Genomic DNA, 20,638 nt, shown 5'->3' with positions numbered 1-20,638 from the left:
AAATGCTGAATAATGCCTGTTCTTATCATTCTGGCTTCCCATCTCTGAAATTTAGAGCTGCTGTTGGACTCTCCCTGTGTCTGTATGTATACTCTCACCTTACTCCTAAAACCTTCCTTTTTGTGCGTAAGTATGTTTAGTCTTTAGAGACTATTTCACACTCATAGCATTCATGCAGATACTGAGCTATTCACACCCAGATTTTGCAGGAGTGCTTTGCAGCACTAGAAGCAGATTTAGTGGCCTGTTTCTTTAATCCATTTCACCTTGCATAATTTCCAGGCAATAACCTTATATTATGAACCAAACCATAGGATATTTCAGTAATAAACCAGTCTGCGGTTATAAAGTATTTAAAGACATTTCAGTGTCACTTAACAAGGAAATATTTAGTCAGTCTACTACTATTACAGTAATGCTCAAATTGCCATCTGGAAGACCCAGATTCAAAAATCAGTCTCTGGATCCCAGGCTCAGCTCATGAAGGCCGAATACATTGTAAAGAAGATGCAATTAGTCTCCAGGGAAAGGCTTCTGCAGGCTGTCATTGGCTATGCAGCATGCAGCACACTCACTCGTGTGGATAAAAATAACATATTGAAATGGCAGCTGCTCAGCAAAGGAAGAGGATTTGAGCAGGGATAAAAATATACCTTAAAAAGAGGGAAGAAAAAAAAAAAAGGTAAAATGGCTATCAAAACAGCTAAAAGTTAATGTCGCATGTACTGGATCAATGATACTTAAGATTCACCTTTGAACTTCAAGCAGGAAACACTATTTCATGTAGCAAGACAACCTAAGAACATAATTATTACTGTCTGAAACAAATCCAAGGCTAGCACAGCTTAATCACCTTAGTCAGGAAGTACACACTGTGAGCAGATTTTGTTCAATTTTGAAGAATTCCTACTTATAATTTTATTACAGGATCCAAAACCTGCTGCTCTGAACAAACTATTTAAAGATAGAAATTATTTGCAAGAGATGGTGGTTTCCAAACTGTAACTGGTATCTATTATCATGTCCGTGCTCTTTAAATTGTTTTGAAGGTATATTTTAACATAGTACCTTTCTCTTGAAGCCCATTACAGTATGAAACAGGGTGCTGTTAGAAACTCATGTTGAGTCAATATTAAAGCCTCTCAAAGACTCACAAGATAGCAGTGAGACCTATTAGATCATCTAAATTATTTCCATGCCATTCTGAGATTGCTCTCTACAGTATGTTTTATTAGTGTCTTGCCCAAGCTATTTTTAAAGTCTCAAACCCAGAAGCTTTTCCTTTCTGAGAGTATCCAACTTTAGCTTAAAAGCAATGTATGCACTGATTAACCCATTTAAAATGCAAAACGAAAAACTTCTTATGGATCTGCTTATTTAACTGCAGGTGTTTGAAATGGCAAGGAAGATTGGAACTGACAACCATAATTTGTCTTTTTTAAAGATTTCTAGATCCAAGGTTTTCAAAGATTCCTTTCAATCAGTTTAAATAAAGATGAGCCAAGAAAGCTGAAAATAGGAGACAGAATTTGTGTTAAGACATAACCATACACCAACTGATACAGATAGAAAAAAACCAAAAGGGTTGTGATCATATGAGCCCTTCTTCACACTTGAATTGAAATATGTTTTGTACCAGCAAGTTACAATTTTTTTCTAGCTGTATCAGCTGGTTTAACTAAAGGTATTTCATCTCACTACAAATCCCACCCTACTGATGGATGATCACTGCAGCATTATCACAACATGGTAAGTGCTAGTTTGAATAAAGGTCCATTCCTAAGTATATTACAGCAACTAAGGTACTGTATGCTATACCAGATAAGCAGCAGTCAAATTCAGTGTTCTGTGTATTTCACTATAAGCAAACTTAACGTTTTTGTTGAGGAAATCCTCGAAAAATGAGACTTTGCAACGAAGTATTTCACACAGGATCACTTAAATTTTTCATCTCAGTTTTGAGGCTTTTTCTTTATAGTTTTATAAAGTTAACTATAACTAACATAGTTAACTATTAACCATGAAACAGAACAACTTATAAAGAACTTCAGAAATAATTCCCAGAACAATACCTGATTGATATTACTGTGTTTTGATCAGTATGATACAAGGCACACAAAACTTTAGACAAACCATAGATGACTCTGCAGAGGGGATTAACAATCAAACTCAAGCAGGAATTAACGTGTATCAGAACTATATGTATTCTTTGCTGACACACTCCATCATTCTTAAAACATGGTAAGCACTCAAAAAAAAATATTTCAATTGCAAACAATCTTTTCAAAGCATTTAAACTAACAGTCATACCACTGTACAGAACTACCCTTGTTTAGTTGCTGAATATAAATACATATGACCCTGGCTTTGTTTAAACTAAAATTTAAAGGGAAATTTTATTTGTTCTACAGCCATGTCACCTTGGGTTGTTCTCTTGCCAGATTTCAGCAGTTAAAACCTGGGTTGGGCCTGCCTGACAGTGAGTAGAAGGTCTCAGGACAAATCCCAGGTGCTTCAGTCAAGGAAGGCTACCTGATTCGTGGTTCCGCGTACAATGCTGGGGGCATAGGATGTTGCCAGGCAGCATATAAAACAAATTAAAGCTACTACTACTCATCATTAATAAAAGCCTGGCCTCCACTATACAAGGAGGGAATGTATTTTGTTTTTTTAACTCATTTGGCATTACTTTTATCTACATCAAGCTCTCTTTGTCATTTCAATAAGAAAGTGTATTTCTTAGTGTTTATCACCCTGAATTGCTGCACAGTACTGGTGTGAAATGCAAACTCTATTTCAGACCACGGTGGATGCAAAAAATGCAAGTTATTGCCAGTTATCAAAGGTTGGTCTTCTGAGAGATAATCACTATTAAAACAAGTCAGATTTAATTAACACCACAAGCCTTGATATCGAAAGAAATTTACTTTCAGAAACCACAACTGTGGGTTTGTTTTCTTAGTGGTCTCATGACTGGTAATAAAAGTGAATGCTTAGATAATGAACATAAGTAAGAGTTTGACTACTTATACAAGTAACTGTTGAAATGAAATAGATTACTCATATACAGAACAAGAATAAGAAACTAGACTTCTGAATTCTATACCATAAGCAGTTTCTAATATAGATAATGCCTTGAATATTTTGTAAGTTGAGATATTTTCAAAGAAAGATTACCTTTACCAAAAAGAAAAAAATAAAAGATAAATCCTAACTGCAAGTCAGTTCAACCCCCTTTTCCTTTCTCAATAGTACAAAGAATTCTGCAATTCCAGGCAGTAACAAAAAGAGAGGTAAAGAACTAAAAAATTTTGTGAGGAAATACTCGGCGCTCTTCTCAAAATGGTATCGTTAAACCTCATTCTTCCCCAAAACATAAAGGACTATGACTTCAGCAGGAAAACACTATTAAGCAAAAAGTTACATCTCACTGAGCAGCACAAGATTCCTGAAGTTGATCATTTTTACAGGCTGCACACATTGTATCTATTAAAAACAACACTGGCAACTTACACAAAAGATCAGCTTATGTTTGTGTTTCTCATTGTTTTGTATAAAGACAAAACACACTCAAGTGTTGATGTGTTGCAATAGCTTCATCTAGAGACAACTGAAAAAAAAGGAGGCCTACCCAAGCTACCAATATGCATTAGGTGCACAATGTAACTTGACTTTTCCTAACCAAAACTGAAGTTTCTTATTCTAAGTAAGCATGTCTTCCCAATTATTTACTGCAGGAAATAGACTCTTTCTAAATTTACCTTTCAGTGAATCATTTTCGGCTCTCATTATGTCAATTAGCGAGTTCTCCAGTGAATGCATGTCAAAAGTCCTTGTGCGATCCTGCAAGCAAATACAAACAAAGCCAGTTTAGGCAACACACAGTGTTAAACAAGACCATCTGAAACATTAAAACTTCAGTTTTGTTCTACATTACTACAGCAGAATTAAGCAAAAACACCACTATACACAGTCTGATATAGGAATATAAAAAAAATCAGAATAGTCTTAAATATGAATCTGATCTATATTTAGCACAGCCAATAATTTAAGAACCTCAATTCAATATTTAGTCTGTATTCCTTGCTATGCAGTTAAACTTTGTTAAAAATAATTTCACATTTAGGTAGTAAAATCATATCCTGGGAAAATAAATTGCAAGGAGAAATCATAAAATAGGTATTTCAGCCCGCATTTAAGACAACCTGAATTCCAGAAACACATACAATTTCCTTCACCTAAACTACTGCCCCAACAACTTAAATAATTTAATTCTGCACAGTCAGTTCAAATTCTGCATAATTATAAAGTATTCCATACAAGCATTAGAGTTCCAGGTAGCCTGATTTACTAGAGGAGAACTTCGCTCTGATTTTTAATTCCCTGACTTCAGAAGTTTGGTATTCCAAGCATTCTTAGAATTGAAGGAGGACTCAACAAATGGGAAGTAAGATGTCTCATGTACCTTACTGTTTCATTATCTGAAGCCATTTGAAGTATACTTACCAAATATTTCTCTTTCATATTAACCAATGCCATAATTTAACACGTGCATGGTTCAGACTTTCCCAACTAAAACAATACATTCCACATGGTACAAATCTGATGCTATATTAGCGTAAAACAGCATAAAAAATCCTGGCACTGCATTATTTTAATTAGCAATTTCTGAATAATTGAAACTATATATAAACTTTGAAATCTTTACAGTATCATAAAAGGTCACTAACGGAGGCAAAAAAATCACTCTCATTCCCAAAACTGTTCATCTATCCATGTTATCTATGTATTTATACATTTGGACATTTGTAGAAACACCTGGATAGACTTTTTTATATATTAATCCACCCTGAATTTAATTTTTCTGTGTCCAAGAACTCTAACATCGGTTCTAAAGATTTTATTTCATTCACGTTCTAAGAGATTCACCTCTGAACTGAGATCAAGCATAGAAAGCATCTGTTCAAATATGAAAGCAAAATGTAAGCAATTCAAGACAGACATTTGCTCTAAACTGCTTCTCTACAACTATTGTTATTACAGCAGTGAATATATATTTTTTGTCCCTAACTCTAGCTGTGAAGCTGAAATTTCTCCAAAGCACACAGATCCAGCTTTGATCATTTTTAAAACCAGTGGTGAAGTAAAAAACGGTATTACACAAAGGCTGTTGTGTATCAAGTTATAAAGTCCTTTACTTCCAGTGATGAAGTGCTAAGGCCGTATTGATTGCGGTGTTGCAAGAGGCATTCTTTTTATCAGACAATGATCAGTCATCTTGGACTTTAAATGCCTAATACTATTTTAAGAGCAGGAACCCGCTAGCTCCTAGAGTCCTGATCCATTTCCAAGTTCATAAGTTACATTCTGACCATTAAAAAAATACCATTTTCCAATGAAATTTTCTGATGTTTTTCCTCTCTTCAGAACAGTTTATTACTGACACAAAATGGGTGAAGTATTTCTACCCGGATGTGCTGCATTTCAAATAGCATTAGAAAGACCAGAGTTTGGAACCATTTGCTTTATTAGTCTAGCCCAATATCAAATTTGCTATAAAAAGCATAGTGCTGCCCTGTCTCTCCACAGTAGTTATTTCCTTGGTCATTTATATTACAAGAAAATATTAGAGAAACTATCACAAGCATTTAAATTCTGTTTCACATATTTCCTACTGATTGCTTCCTTTCCTAGTAGCATTTAGTTTATTGTTTTGATTTATACATTACTAGTTCACAACTATTTCAAACTACAGTTACACTAAAATTCCCTAGTAGGATTGAGTCCTTGGGTCTGTATCCTGGACCCATTTGGATCCAGTAGCTACATAACTCAGGAATGGATACTGGAAGGCAATCTCTGCATTTTCAGCCATCCTCACAACATGACAAAAATAACCTAAAACACAGGTGGGAGCATTTTCTGAAAACCTGCCATCCATCAGTAGCTGCTCCTTCCATTCTGCCTTTCATAGTGTATTGTGTTTCTCTGTGTGGAAATAACCTGAAGTCCAATCCATGAAGAGCTACAAAAGTCTTATTTCACAAAGTGCAGAACCTCAGTTGTTCCAAGTCTGTGTTGAATTTGTGGCACTTAACATTTCGGTTGTCTGAGACATGTGAAGCAAGAAACCTAGGCTGCGTAATTTCTAATTTATTGTGCTGTGTATGCACTGGAGTACGTGAGCCCAAAGACAATCTCTTGTCTCTAAAATGTCTGTTATGTTGAGTTGAGCTGCAGTAACAATTAGAGGGTTTTGCTGCAATGGAAAGTTTTTAATATTGAGACCAGAGAGTTGAAACATTTGAGAATAAAAAGCGGTTAGCTGATATGGACACCATCTTCTCCAGTGGAAGCTCTCTGTGGTGAGGAGTTTATTGTTTTCTCCTTCTGAGTGAACCAGCTAGTTGTCACTTTTGTAATATAAGGTCCATACTCTTCTAATCATACTGCAAATATTTTAAAACACGACCCTGCGCTCTGATACTAAGGATCAACTTGTCATATTCCCACCTGCAGCTATTAGCAATCACACGAAAAGGAGGACTGACTAAAATGCAGCCCACATTCATACTCACAGTCTCCCCTGGTTCCAATAACTTGTCACAGGAATGGAAAATACTGTCATAGGCTAGAGCACCCTCAAAATGCTGATATGTTACTATCTATTCCTTGCCTATCTTTCCCCCAAAAGGTCTCTGTGCTTACAGCATATCTAATCATCACTGTCAATTCATGGTGCTGAACTGCCCCAGCCTCAACACCCTGGGGAAGATCAGTTGTATGCTTGGGTTGTTTGAGACAGTTTGCTCCTCCATATGTCTGCTTATCAGTTAGAAGATAGAAAACCATGTTAAGCACAACACTATGAGCCACTACTACTGTTACACTGAATTTGGATATATTCCTGAAATTAAAGCAGCAGTCCACCTCTTTGGAAATGCAGGGTAATTCAAGAGTATATATAGTAGATAAGTATATAAGTAAACCTGTATACATCTATCCAATGAAAAGATGTCAGTCATGTATGTCCTAAATATAAAGACAAGCCATACTCAACTGGTTCAGACACTTGCACAGTGCTTGTTATAAAAAAACTCCATTAATTTAGTTGACTGCTTGCCTAGATAAGATACTGAAAAGGTCCCACTACTAGAAAAAGTCACCACTGGTAGTTTTTTTAGAATTCTTACACAATTTAAAGGCCATTTGTAGTGAGACTGCTTTGAAAATAGTAGCACGGATTTTGCCACTCTTAACTTCCAAGATGGCCAGCACGTTTTATCAGAAACACAATATTATATCTGAGATATATATATATATGTATTATATACCTAACATAAAGACTGATGACAGGTTAGTGATAGTGGCTGTATTGCTAAAGAAATGTGTAACTATACATTTAAATCCATAACACCAAAAAAGCTGTAACAGTCAAGAGAATGATCATTAACTGATAACTAAATGGGAGCTGATCTCAGATAATTATGAGTTACAAAGCACATAATCCATGCTGTACTTAGGAAAAAAGTGATGTTTTTTCCAAAAGACTTCATGTAGAGAGAATTAATAAAAATATGGTGGTGTTTTTAATGGATCAGGTCACAAAGTTACAGTGCTTTCCATGGAACTGGACTGCTTACGGTATACTTTTTAATTTACTTATAAAGAAAAGATATAAGGGTAATGAATACCCTGGAATAAAGCAGAGTATGTACACTAGAGTAACACAGTAAATTAACTACAGCCTGATATTATTTACCCAGGTTGATCACAAAACCTTTACACAAGTTTGTTTAGGGCATCTAAAATTTTTCCTTTATCAGAAGGCTCAAAGGGCATACACATTTGTCCTTGGGAAACAGAACTGAGTCAGAAAGACATCAGGCTGAACACAAGGCAACAACCTCCCCCCCCAAAACCAAAAAGAAAGAAGACCTGCAGTCTTAATATATGACTGTATTTAAAATGTCAGCCAACATTTCAAAAGACATTCATTAAACATAATTTTGAATAAGCAGTATTGTTTTCACAATAATATCCAAGAGGTGACAACTAGCAGATCTAGTTAAGAGAACTATCAAGACTGTAAATATGCTACAACAAACACAACAGTTTTGAACTATACACTGGCCAGCTCTGTCTACAAAAAAGTAAAATTACTCTGATTGTTCTACTATCTAGAAATCATTTGGAAGTATGTAAAGTGCTCTTCTCATATGTAGAATGCAATCTCATTTTTAAAGCATAGAGAGTAGAACTCAGGACTTCATGTCACAACTTTGTCATTGGACTCATACAGCACGGGCAAACCACTTCACCTCTGTGACTACAGTGGTTTCCCCACTAGCGCCCAGACAGATTATTTTATGTTTAGAGGTTTTGTAGAAAATAGAGACATTTCTAAATAGGAAATCATTAAATTCTAACTCCAATTGCAATTTTATTTTTCAAAGTCCAAAGCCATTTCATTTCAAAAAGAAAGTCACTTGGTGCTAAGTATGTACAATGTATACTAGAACACCCTCCTATGCAAAAGACATTAAACACAAATTTTTCATGCACAGGAAGATCATACTTTGCACTTAAAAATCCCATACCTAAATTCTCATATACATCAGAAAATTGTACATCTAACTTAACTATTAAAGTGCAGATTCGTTATATTTAATCTGCACCCAGAGCATTATCATCACCTGAACAATTAAGATTCCAGAACCTGAGAGTTTCTACTCAGTGCTTCCCATGATGGGCAAGGTAAGAGCACTTGGTGGTAGGTAAGACTGTGCCTAATCTTATAAAACATAATTTCTCTGAAGACCAAGGCATCAATAATAATGCAAAGTATGCCACTGCATTATGCATTTATTGAAGGTGATTAAGCAGTATTTATGGAGTAGGTGTACTTGTAAAACTCAGGCTTATTTTACATAGTTAAATCTTTGTCAAACCAGAATACTTGTGAAAATCAGAACTACATTGGCTACCCTCATTATAGCATGGGAAGCCCGAAACCTTCTGAAACCTACTCCACATATTTCCCCCAATTCAAAAGCCTTGTGTCTCAGGCAAAGTGTGTAGGGAGAGGTAATATTGTAGATACTAAATATAAGTTCCATATTTTTCTTTTAATTGCAAAGCAAATTTGGACTTGATTGTGCTTCTGGGTAAGCTTCTCCTCCTTCCCACCACTGTGCAAATGCTGTATTCCAGCTCCCAGTCCAGTATCCAGGCTTTGAATAAACAGGTTTTTCCTGAAAGGATGTTGCTGTATGCTGCCCTGATCATCTTTTATAGCTTCACCAGGGAACAATAAGAAAAAGCTGGAAAAATTAAGTGACGCATAACAAGAGTTTTTTTGGGAGGGAGAACTTCTGGTTTAGTCAAACTTGAACTTTCTTTTAAGTGTTAGAAATTAGAGACCTTTATAAAAATTTCCAGTAACATGTCTGATTCTATTTTAGCCACATACTAAGTTTTTTATGTATCTTTTAGAAATTATTTTCCATGATATCTTGTGTTCTCAATCTTTATGCTGGGCTGCTAAGTATGCAATTTTCAAAGCAAAATGCTTAATAAGAGTACTCCTTTTAATCTTAGGAAAATACAAACATAATTCAAATAGCTTCTAACAAAAGCTCTCTTTAAAAAGAAACCCTGAGGTCAAAAACACACAGGAGGGCCAAAGCCGAAGTATTAACATCAGTAGTAAGTTTATAAAACAAGAACAGTGTTAACTTCCACAGTACTTAACTTGTGCATGTCATACCACATTAGAGTGTTTCTAATTCCACAGAGTAGTAGCTGTGGGGAACAGCATACAAAATGCTAATTACTGCACAGCTGATGTAGTTATAGAAAAATGGGTGAACAGACATTTAAAAATCCAACTTCAAGTATTTATCCTATTTTAAAAGGACAGCTTGAAATTTCTTGTAATAATTGCTGTTGCTAGAATAAAATTCTGCAAAGCTTTCTGCAAAACAAGCCTCATTTTATGCAACCAGCCGTCATGATTTATAAAAAGGTTCCTCAAAAACAAAGAACAAGTATTAAAATAAAGAGGCATGGTAAAGAAAGTTATTTGCAAAATTCCTTCAAGAGGGAAGACTGGCAAACACATTCAAGAGGTTTTTTTTAATTCCAGTTCCCTGTGAATTTGTTTAATGCACTTATTAAATCAAGCCATTTCTATGGGCAAACAAATTATGACGTATAGTTCAGAATTAAAACACATTCTGTAATCACGTATGTGTTTTCTCAAACATTCCATATCTGCCTGGGGGAAGAGAAAGTCTCTCTGGCACAGACCCTCAATGGATTTGGAAGGGGTTATATACCTGGAAACTAGCCACTGTGGAAGAAAGGAAAAAACATTTTGAACAAGTGGATATAATGAACTGTTCTCATGTACAAAATTATTTTAAATGGGCAGTTATTTTCGAGTCTGATTCTAGGAAGAAGCACAAATTATTTTTAAGCATTTTTACCAAAAACTGAACACTATTGCTTAACTTGCTTGTGCCTTCAAAGACCAATTTAAAAAACATCGTCACACATTTGAAGATGAGATCTGGAAACCTGGAAATGCCTATCAAAGCAAGATTTATGCATTGCATAACAGGCAGGATGTTCCACTCTCATGAGGAAGTGCAAGTACATAGCAAAAGGAAAGCCAAAACAATCTTGAAGGCAATGCTGCAGTAAAATGTAATTACTGAGCACTTAGTTTGTCAGTGCTGCTGGGAGAGAAGTAGAAGGAATTATTTTTAAATCAGTAACTTTGTAAGATGCAATAGTCACGGTCAAAACATTTTCGTTTATTCTCAAGGAAGGCTGTTATATCCAAAATATTTTTTTTTTTTTTTAATTCAGGAACCATTTTTTCATTTGGAGACCATTTCCTTTTCAAATGAACACACAAAGAACAATGGCTTTTCTCTTTTGAAAAGATCTTTGAAGGGAGAAGCCTGCCCACTGGCTAAAGCACAATATCAAAACTTAATTTCATTAACAGATCTGGTAACAGTCTTCTCTGACCTTGCTTCCAGTTCCATCTCTGCAACAAGAGGTTCCTACAGACATGGTACTTCAGAAATGTTGAGACAGAATTCCAAATGAAAAACACTTAGAACAAAAAGCACAATGTTTTGCATGCAGCTCTTAATATGCCAAGCAAGCAATCATCAAATTGCAAGATTATCAAACAGATCACCACAGTATTTTCCTTTCATCTGCACCATTTGGAATGCCCACTTCATCACAAGCATGTAAGGGCCATGGGCAGAAATATTTGAAGTGAGCAGTAGTTCACATTACTGGCTTATAGGAACATTATGCAATGTTGTCCTCTCCAAAGAGGAAACAAGCACTTGGTTACCCTAAGCTTTCCATCAAAACATAGACTTCTGTGTTTCACCAAGCTTTGGAGCAGAGACAACCTTTGAGAAAAAAGAAAGTGATCCCCAAATATTCGCAATTGCTGGTTTACATCTTGCCTTCTAAAGAAACTAATTTTCACTAGATTGCAGCAACACTTGTTAATGATTTAAGCAGCAAAACATAAATATTAAATGAAAGTGATAGTTGTATCAAATTACTCCATTATGTTGCTGCAGCAAAAACAGCTTTCAATTATTTCCTAAGCAGGAATCTAAGAAGATTCTAGTAACAAAATAGCCTTGTCCAGTACATGATTGCATCATCAAGGATACTTCATATATCTATATATGCATAAACACAAATATAAAATAAGTCAAATTCCTTATTTCTGCTTGGAGTCAGGCATACAATCAGCATAATCAAGAAAAAATAAAAATACAAAGGTCAAATTTTACATTATTTGTTTTCTGCAATTCAAAAATTCAGTATGCTTTCAACACACAAATAACTAAGTGACCAAAGGAGCTAAAGATTTTACATAAGAAAAGTTATAAAAAGCAGTTGTCCAAGATGGCTTCAAAATTAATCAGCATCTTTCTAGGTCTGCAGTGCTGAAGTCCTGTTTTGCTGCCCTGCCCTTTTCTTCACAGAAGTGATAGTAACAGACTGGAAAGCACTCCACTCCAACACTTTCCTTTTCTTGGCATGAAGGAGTGTCAGACTTGGTCTTGACATGTACAGCTTCATCTTCGTGTTTATGTAAACAGATACCAACATGCTACACAAAACTTATTCTTTACCGTGATCAAAATAAGTGTGTCTGATATTTTATGTTTGGAACACAATCCAGAAGTCAAGGTTGACTTTGCCAATTTCCTGAAATTTCCTTGATGTCAAACCAAGCACATTTCTATCACTGTGTATATATTTGGACCTTATACTCAGCAGCAAGGACACACTTGATCTCATTCTGTCACTCTGAACATCAGCTATGTGTCAGGGTACAGAATGAATTAAACGGTGAGCCAAGTCTCGCTGCAGTGAGGCTGAAAAAAAGACCGACTCCAGCTGTGTCCCTTTTTCTAATGGTTTCAGTGTACAAATTTGGTATGCTGGACACAGGTTCATTATATTAATTACAAATCCTGACATTAAAATCGATTCTTACTATGCATTCTAAATTTACAAGGGTTCTCTGCCTGATACCAAACCAGCTAGTAGCTCTGCAGTAGAAAAAAGGTCTCCAATGGAAAGTTGTTGCCAGCAGCTGCTTCGTTGTCAGAAGGCTGCATAGGCAGGCCCTGCAAACCAAACGGAAACTGAACAGTTTGCAAAGGAGAACTGAACTGTTCCTATGTCTGAATCCATAAAGTCATTATTAAATATATTTCTATTTCTTTAGGTTGGTTTATAACATGAGACATACTGCACAGTTTTTATCTACAGATCTGTCAAATTATTTTAAAGTAGGTCACCCTGGTTCTTACAGCATGGCTAGAAATACTGCAATCATTCTGAAATTTTTACTTCTGCCCTCATTTGAAGATCTTGAAAAACAACCCTCTAAATGTAAAAGATCTCTTGGATTTTTGGATTCATCCTAGAGGAGTTTACAAAAGGCGCACACACACCTAAAAGCTAGATTTAACTACTGGTCAGATGAAGAATACTTCTGGTTTAATTTTTACTGCAAATTAGGTTCAACATTATACAGTTCTCTTCAAATTCATAAAAAGTCAGCCTAGAAGGAGAGGTTGAACTGGCAGACAACCTTCCTCCTGCCAGGTCAAGGCCATATTAAAATAGAGGAGACCACCAACTGAAACTCATCCAGATCTGGTTTTGGTGATGATTTAATGGCCTGTAACCAAAATTTGCTGCCATCACTGAGGAAAACAAACTGTGTTGATCAGCATGTAAAAAAATAAATCAAAGTTTCCAAAGAATGCTACAAAAATTATGTTGCACTGCAAGTCCATATGATACTATAAAACAAAATACAATCACTTCATACTTTTTCTCAGATGTTGTACATTCTCAGATACTTTCGAAGGCCTCAGATCTTTCACACTTCATCAGGCAGCACTTTTTTCAGATACACTTACTACTTGTAACTAAATTTGTTCACCGGCTATTTCTGAATGTAAGTATTAAGCTGAAGGAAACTGGCTAATACAGCTGTCTGATAGACAACAGAGAATTATATGATGACCACTATTAGAAAAAAACACCATGATTCACAGCTCAGAGCATAATTCACACTATGACATTTTGAGTTAGACATGGTTTTTTTAGCACAGAAGTCATACAATCAGGCTGTACTGTTCAAACTGCCGACCCTTTCTAGGGCATTTTAAAGCACTTGTGTTTTTTTTTTTTTTTAATGGATTTAACAGACTATGCTCACCTGAAAAGGAAAAATGTTGTCAGCTCTATTCAAACTGTCTTCCATCCATGATTTTGGAGCAAAAGCTGAGCTGGGTCGAGCATATTTCTGCAACTGGATATGATTACTTGCAAAATTCTTCTTTAACGGCGAGATGGAGTTCAAGGGTGTTATCCCTCCGTTCAGTCCCCTGCGGTGGTCTCGACCTTGGGACCCACCCCACCCACCATATCCACCACCACCAGGGCTCCATGAAGATGGTGTAGGCGATGGACTTTGGTAGCTGCTCCATGGAGAAGGTGGCTTGTTAAGATTATTAGCCAAATGAGGCAATTGATTAAAAGCAGCATTTCTATGTGTGAATGGAGGTGGATGAGGACTTGCAGGAGACCTCCTCTGTTGCTGATGCTGATTGTGGTGATGCTGAAAATGGGGGTGATGAGGGTGGTGTTGAGAGAGGGGTCCAATTTGGGGGGAAAAGCTACCACCAAAGCCAGGGCTGACGTGATGTGGAAAATTCTGAAACAGCAGAGCACCATTATTAGCCGAGGCAGTAGGGACCCCTCCCTGGTGAAAAAAACTTGCATCTTCATTGATTATTGTAGAAGAAGAAGGAGCTATAGCTGCAGACCAGTTACTAAAACCAGTCAGGGAAGATGCAGTGGATGTCAAGGGCTGCGTTGAAGTACCTAGCCCCGAAGCTTCTTGATAATCAAATCCTGTTAACACCGGCGATTCTATTCTTATTTTCTCCTTTCCATTGCCGTTCTCTGAAGAATTATCGCCCTGATTATCTTCAGTTTTAGCTTTCTCAGGTTCAGGGAGCATGCCTGCTTCCTGACTTTGACCAGGCGAAAGCTGCTGTTTTTCTAGGGACTCTTGCTTTTCCTGTTGCTGAGTTTTAGATTTTTCTGACCCCAGAATCTCATCCTGAATATTATGGGCAGCTGGAGCAGGAAAGAGCCAAGCTGACCCAGCACTACCGCCATTGGCAGCTGTGTTATTATTTATAAAAGCAGCAGGGCTGGGGGTTGCATTTTGATGATGGTGTGGAGGCTGCAGATGTGGATGAAATCTGACTGGAAAAGCTGACTTATTTCCAGTGTTGTTTTGCACTAACACTCCAAACCCGTAATCCCCCATTTATTATATTTAGGGTTTGAATCCTCCCTGTAAGAACAAGTTGATATTTAGCGTTTACCTCGTCCTCTTCTGAGGCGAGATTAGTAAGTATTCTGGTTTTAGCTAAATATTCCAGTTTCTCCCTCCACTCTATTTATTTCAGATTTGGATAAAGATGTTTGTTTTTTGCAAAAGATAGATCTCTTCAACTATTTAAATGTGACAATTTGTGTTTGTTTCCTTCCTTTGGCCCGGAGGAAGGGAAAAATAAATCTTTGGTTCACAAAATAAGAGGTTTCCTTTTTCTAAAGGAAATGCACAGCAATGAGAGAAAAAGCTTATGGGGAATAAGGATAAAGAGATTCAAACTATCCTGTTTTTCTCTTCCTCAGCAGCCTTGACTCGCCCATAAATGAGTTAAGGAAAAAAAAAAAATACACAATGACGTCTGGTCCCCCGACCCCTTGGCAGCAAAAAATAGATTTAAATCTGGAATAATTTAATACATCTCTATAATCTAATATATATTTGTGTCCTGTTCAAAAAGAGTCTTTGCTGTGGATAAGGGAAAAAAATTTACCTCAGGATCTCAGCATTCAGAAGGGTGAAAAGGGGGAGTGAGTTGCAGAAGAGGCTTTTTCCCGTGCTGCTGGGTTTAACCTATTATATTTAGTAATAATATACACTCTACGTGTGTGTGTGTGTGTGGTTGTTTAAAGGGGTAAGATCTTATCTCAGGAAATTAGTATTCTATGTGTGTTGGGTGGGGAGTGAGTTGTGCAGGAGAAGGGTGGATTCTTGATGCTGCTCCTTTTGGGCTGGGTTCCTGAGCTCGCCAGACTCGCTTCTTATTTATGATCCAGTATTTGCGTGTCCCTCATATGAGTCTCGGCTGTCCGGAGAGGAAGATTTTCATCTCAGAAATCAGCATTCAGCGTTCGGGAAAAGGGAAGGGAGGGGACAGAGTTGTGCAGGAGGAAGGGGAAGGAGATTTTCTTGCTCTCACTGCTGCTGGGAGGGTGGTTTCTGGTGCGGGGCTCGCCTCCTTCCACCGAGATACGGGGGTTCCCTGCAGACGAGCGAGCCCCCGCCCGAACGGCCGGGTGGATATGCGTTTATGTGTTTTTCCTCCTCAGGGACTCGGCATCCAGCGGGGCAGGGGCGGGCGGCGCAGGCAGGCTCGGCTCGCCAGGCCCCGGCTCTCTGTGGGGTGCCCCCCGCGGTGTCCCCCCTCCCTCGCAAGAGTCCTGGTGTCGGGGAAGGCAGGAGGGATTTTTTTTTTACCTCAGGAGAGGAGCAGCCTCCAGCAGGGAGGGGAAGGTGCAGGCGGCGGGGGGCCGGGCTCCTCTCTCCCCCATGGAAGGTGTTTAACCGGTTCTCCCAAATCGCCCGGAGATTACGGGACAGGGTCTCGGCCGCTGGGCGCAGCGGAGGGGGGGCCCGGCGGACTAACCGGGGCGCGGGGTCCGGCGGCGGCGGCGGCTCCTCGGAGCAGTCCTTCCCCTGCTGCGCGTCTTCTCGGCTCCAGGCGGGCTTCCTTCCCCCTCATGTAAACCGGCCGGGCACCGGGAGGGTCGCCGCGGGGGACGCTGCTGCCGGGAGGTGGAAGGAGGGGGGAGGCTCCGCGGGCGAGAGCGACAGGAGAGGGGGGAGGGCTGCCGCGACACCGGCTCCGGGGAGTCGGGAGGCGCTTCGGTAGCCGGCGAGCCCTGCCGCGACGGGTCCTCCGCGCGGAGCCTCCGCTGCTGCTGCTGCTGCTGCTGCTGCTGCCGCCGCCTTGTTTTGCCTCTTTGCCTTTTTCTTTTTTTTTTTTTTTCTGTCTCTTTCCCCTCCCCCCACCCCCCCAGCGGCCGCCGCTTCCTGCCTCGGTGCCGCAGCCGGTGCCTCCCTCCTCCCCACCCGGCCGCTGCCGAGCCCCGTCTCCTCAGGACCGAGCTGCCGCACGAAATGACAACCAGCTGGAGGAGGCAGCGCGGCACTTCCGGTTCGGCGGCGGGCGCGCCCCCGCCCCGCCCCCGGGCCCGGCTCCCCGGGAGGAGGCTCCGCCCCGCCCCGCCCGCCGGCTGCCGCTTCGCGCCGCCATTTTTGGTAGGGGCAGGAAATACCCTGGCTGGGGCGGCCACTTTTGTTTTGGGCACGCCGCCCGCAGCTTTGGTAGCCACCCTAAGTATGGGCAAAACGTCAGACGGAGGCCGGCGGGGCCACCATCTTGGACGGCGGAGCGCGGCTCCCGCCGCGGGCGGCCATCTTTGTGGAGGGCAGGACCTCCTCCTCGGCGCCGGCCCCTGGCAGGCTGGGCTGCCTGGGAGCACCCCAAGCCAGTATCCATTGACAGCCATTCCCTGCTGTAATACCGTGGCTAATAACTGAAAATTAAATCCGACTCAAAACGCTGCCAGTTTGTAACCGCCTTCAGCACCCAAGGGCTGAGGCCCCTCTCGAGCGAATCCTCCCCTCCCTAGACCACCCAGGCCTGGGCCACCACATTCAGGTGATCTCCTGGAATGGAAAGTCAGCAAAATAGCGTAACAGAATGTTGAGAGGGCAAGTTATGTGGAGAAAATACCACAATACCTGACTTCTGCTTGTTTTCTAGCTCTTGAAACATGGAAATTGGTGCAGAGAGTTATATTAAAAATAATGTGAAAACCTTCAGGAGTCCTCTGAGACTGAAATTCTGAAAGTCTTTCAAAACTCCAACTCACTTAGAAATTTGAAAGGCTTTCCCAAATAACTTGTTATGTTGGTTTAAAAAAGGAAAAAAAAATAGCAAAAGATAGGATAGATGCAAATAAATGGACAGTAAGTGGGAGTTCATCAGGGATGGTTTCGGCTGCTGGGCCCACACCGTGCTGGCTGGGTCCTTCCCATCCAGCACGAGGGAATTGTTTACCTATCACATGGGCTGAAGGGGGATTTTTCTGATTTTTGGCCGTATTTGTCAGTGAAGGCACAGGAGGTTTGAGCTGTGACAGCCAGCAAGTCTCATCTTTTGGGATGATGGATGAGGCCATTACAACATTTTAAGCACTATAAATAGAGGTGTTTATGGGGAGGGGGATTACAGAGACATGATTGGGCTGAAGTGCAGCTCTTAGAGCTGGAGTGGTGGTGGGAAGAGAGGACCTTTGTTGCATTACTCTGATATCTTGAACTTTCTCATGGCTCAGGTAGTGCCTCCTGGACCACAATACCTTCACCTCAGCCTGGTGTAAAACTGGTGCAAGTGTGTGGTACCTTAGGGCAGGATTGCCCGAGCAAGAAACTGTTCCAGTAACTAATACAAAGGCCCTAGTTTCTAATATACTTTAGAAAGTTCCGGATTGAAAGTGAATGCATATTGGTTGTACAACATGAAATATTATTTCAGCATGTATTTTATGTAGCTCTGTTATTTATTAAACATTTAGTGATTATTACTTCATCATGCATAGAAAATCTGTATAAAAGCAATGGGCTTGGTTGTCCCCAGCCACCAGGCATACAAAGTGAAATTCCAGTTTCACTTCAAATGCAGTTACCAGATGGATAACACCACACATTGCACATCTGACTGGCTTTATGTATATACAGTTATGTGTCTGTGGGCTTAATCATGGGTCCAAACTGATGTCCTCTTTAAAATTTATTCTTGCACAGGAATGTGTACTGTTTAAGGGCAAGCATCAAAATATTTGTCCACTACAGATTAATTTTGTAAAATAGTTAATTTCTGGGATGTGTGCCCTTTTTGTGCATCTACAAATTAAAATATGAAAAAACATATAGTTCAAAATTAAGTAACAAAAATTAGTGAAATTAAAATAGCTATATGTAGATACACCAGTAGAAAAATCAAGCAGAAAAGGAAACAGGCAGAAACATTTCCTGAATAATTTTCACTTAGTAATGGGGTGTCCACTACTACTTCTTTCAAGACTCTTTCCAGCCTAGTCAGTCACCTGATTGTAAGTTTGGATGATACGGATACTTTTACCAAACCCGGTATTTCTCAACAGTTCTATTAAATATACTTTTTTCTTTGCAATTATATATACCTTGTTTCCATGTGTGAAAATGGACTTGTTTACATATGGCAAAAACATCATTGCTTGTGAACATGTAATTACTGGGTTGTAATTTCCCCTTTTGTTTACTGTTTGCAACCTGTGTGAGCCCATCTGATACTAAGTATTATTTTTCTCTGTATTTTTCTAGTTGTGCTGTTATTATTATCATTATCATCAGATTCAAGGTTAACAAGCACATCTGTCAAGAAGCTATGAACCTGGCTCCAGCAGTAGACTGCTATTATGTGAATAGTTTGGGAAAGACTGAGTAGATGGCCTTCATTTAATTTCAGGCACACCCTTGCAATGCATTAGGGTAGATGCAGATCAACTAGAGTGATATGAGCAGAACTTCCAAAATCTGACTTTAATCACTTTGCTTGACAAACATAGTTTGCTGAAACCACAGGAGGTTTCTTAATGGCTGACATTTTGATGGTATCAGCTGCCCAGCAGGATTTGTGTCATTTTATTCAACCTCTTTGAGGAAAAATACCTGAACAATATGCAGAGATTGCAGTCACTGTATTAGTTAGAAAGAAGAATAAATCACTGAAGAATGTCAGTAGCGTTTGTAAGTAAGTGCATTTAACAACCCGTGAGGAAGTTGCCACTTTGATAGCTGGATGACGTAAAGAGAGTCTCAAATAATGTAGCTGAGCTTTATTTGGAATGCATGAAAATCAACAGGATTTTTTTGATTTGCCACATAAGTTTTGCAGAAAATGATCACCAAATCAGCTACATGATTAGTTTTTAAATTTGTCCCAACATTTTAAAATTAATTACTTTTAATAGCAATAGAATTTCATTTGCCACCTTCTTTTATGGGAGAGGATCTTCCTTTCCCAGCTGTCTAACACTACAAAACCAAGCTAGTTTCCATGGAGTGATGAAGATATTGTTACTTTTCATTACAGACAGACTTCCTAAAAACCTTCTTATTGTTCTAATTCAACAGATAGCTAATGGTATAAGGCAGTTTTTTTAAATCACTCAAGCCATAAGATCTTTGTACAGTCAAATGAACCCTTTATGATGTAGTAAGTCACACACAGATTTTCCTGTAGCTTATGCCAAGACCTAACTTTTGGATTAAACTTGAAACATAAGGTCCAAATAATTAAAAACCCCATACCCTTGGGCATTAAAATGTTATGAATCTAACTAATTTAGAAATTTAATCCTAAATTTCCCTTTAACTCAAAAATAAATAGCCAATAATATTTTCAATGGGAGGGATGGGGGAGAGTTTTCTCAGTAGCATTCGCTCACACACAGTGGTGAGACTCAGTGCCCAGATTTGCTTCCACATCCACCAAATAGGTACCTGCAGCTCAGTCGTGATGTATCTAACACTCTTCATCTGAAAGGGATTTCAGAATGAATTATACTTGAAGTACTTTTAGTCATCATGGTACCTTCCACTAATCACTATCAGCATGTAACGGATTCATTTCTGAAAGGAATTTAACTCTTCTGGCTACCTTACAGGAGAGGATTCCCCTGGCCACTCCGGCTGACATCATTAGGCAGCTTTAGCAGATGACTGCCAATGGCACTCTGCACTAAGCAGCCTCCCCCCAGAATCAATCTCCAGGATCGCAAACCCCTTAACAACCTCTTCACTGTGAGACTAAATCACAAGTGGGAACATATTGCTCTCCTCTGAGGATTAGATTTCTTAGCCTCCTTTTAT

General features: G+C 39.2%; 1 protein-coding gene across 4 annotated transcripts in view; it reads right to left on the bottom strand.

Annotated features, from left to right (window-relative positions):
- Positions 1-16,806, bottom strand: part of CPEB4 (cytoplasmic polyadenylation element binding protein 4) — a 44,921-nt gene extending 28,115 nt beyond the window's left edge. For 2 of the 4 annotated variants that reach the window (XM_074916200.1, XM_074916203.1), the window contains exons 1-2: positions 13,790-16,806; positions 3,747-3,843 (exon numbers count right to left, since the gene is read on the bottom strand). In XM_074916200.1, coding sequence (XP_074772301.1) covers positions 3,747-3,843; positions 13,790-14,911 — 1,219 coding nt within the window. In that variant the 5' untranslated portion in view covers positions 14,912-16,806. The remainder of the gene's footprint in view (positions 1-3,746; positions 3,844-13,789) is intronic. The other 2 variants (XM_074916199.1, XM_074916201.1) reach the window with 1 other exon arrangement.
- Positions 16,807-20,638: the final 3,832 nt, after the last annotated feature.

Source organism: Athene noctua, chromosome 12 (genome assembly GCF_965140245.1).
Source record: "Athene noctua chromosome 12, bAthNoc1.hap1.1, whole genome shotgun sequence".
Classification (NCBI taxonomy): Eukaryota; Metazoa; Chordata; class Aves; order Strigiformes; family Strigidae; genus Athene; species Athene noctua.
This window is presented reverse-complemented; position numbering and strand designations above follow the sequence as displayed.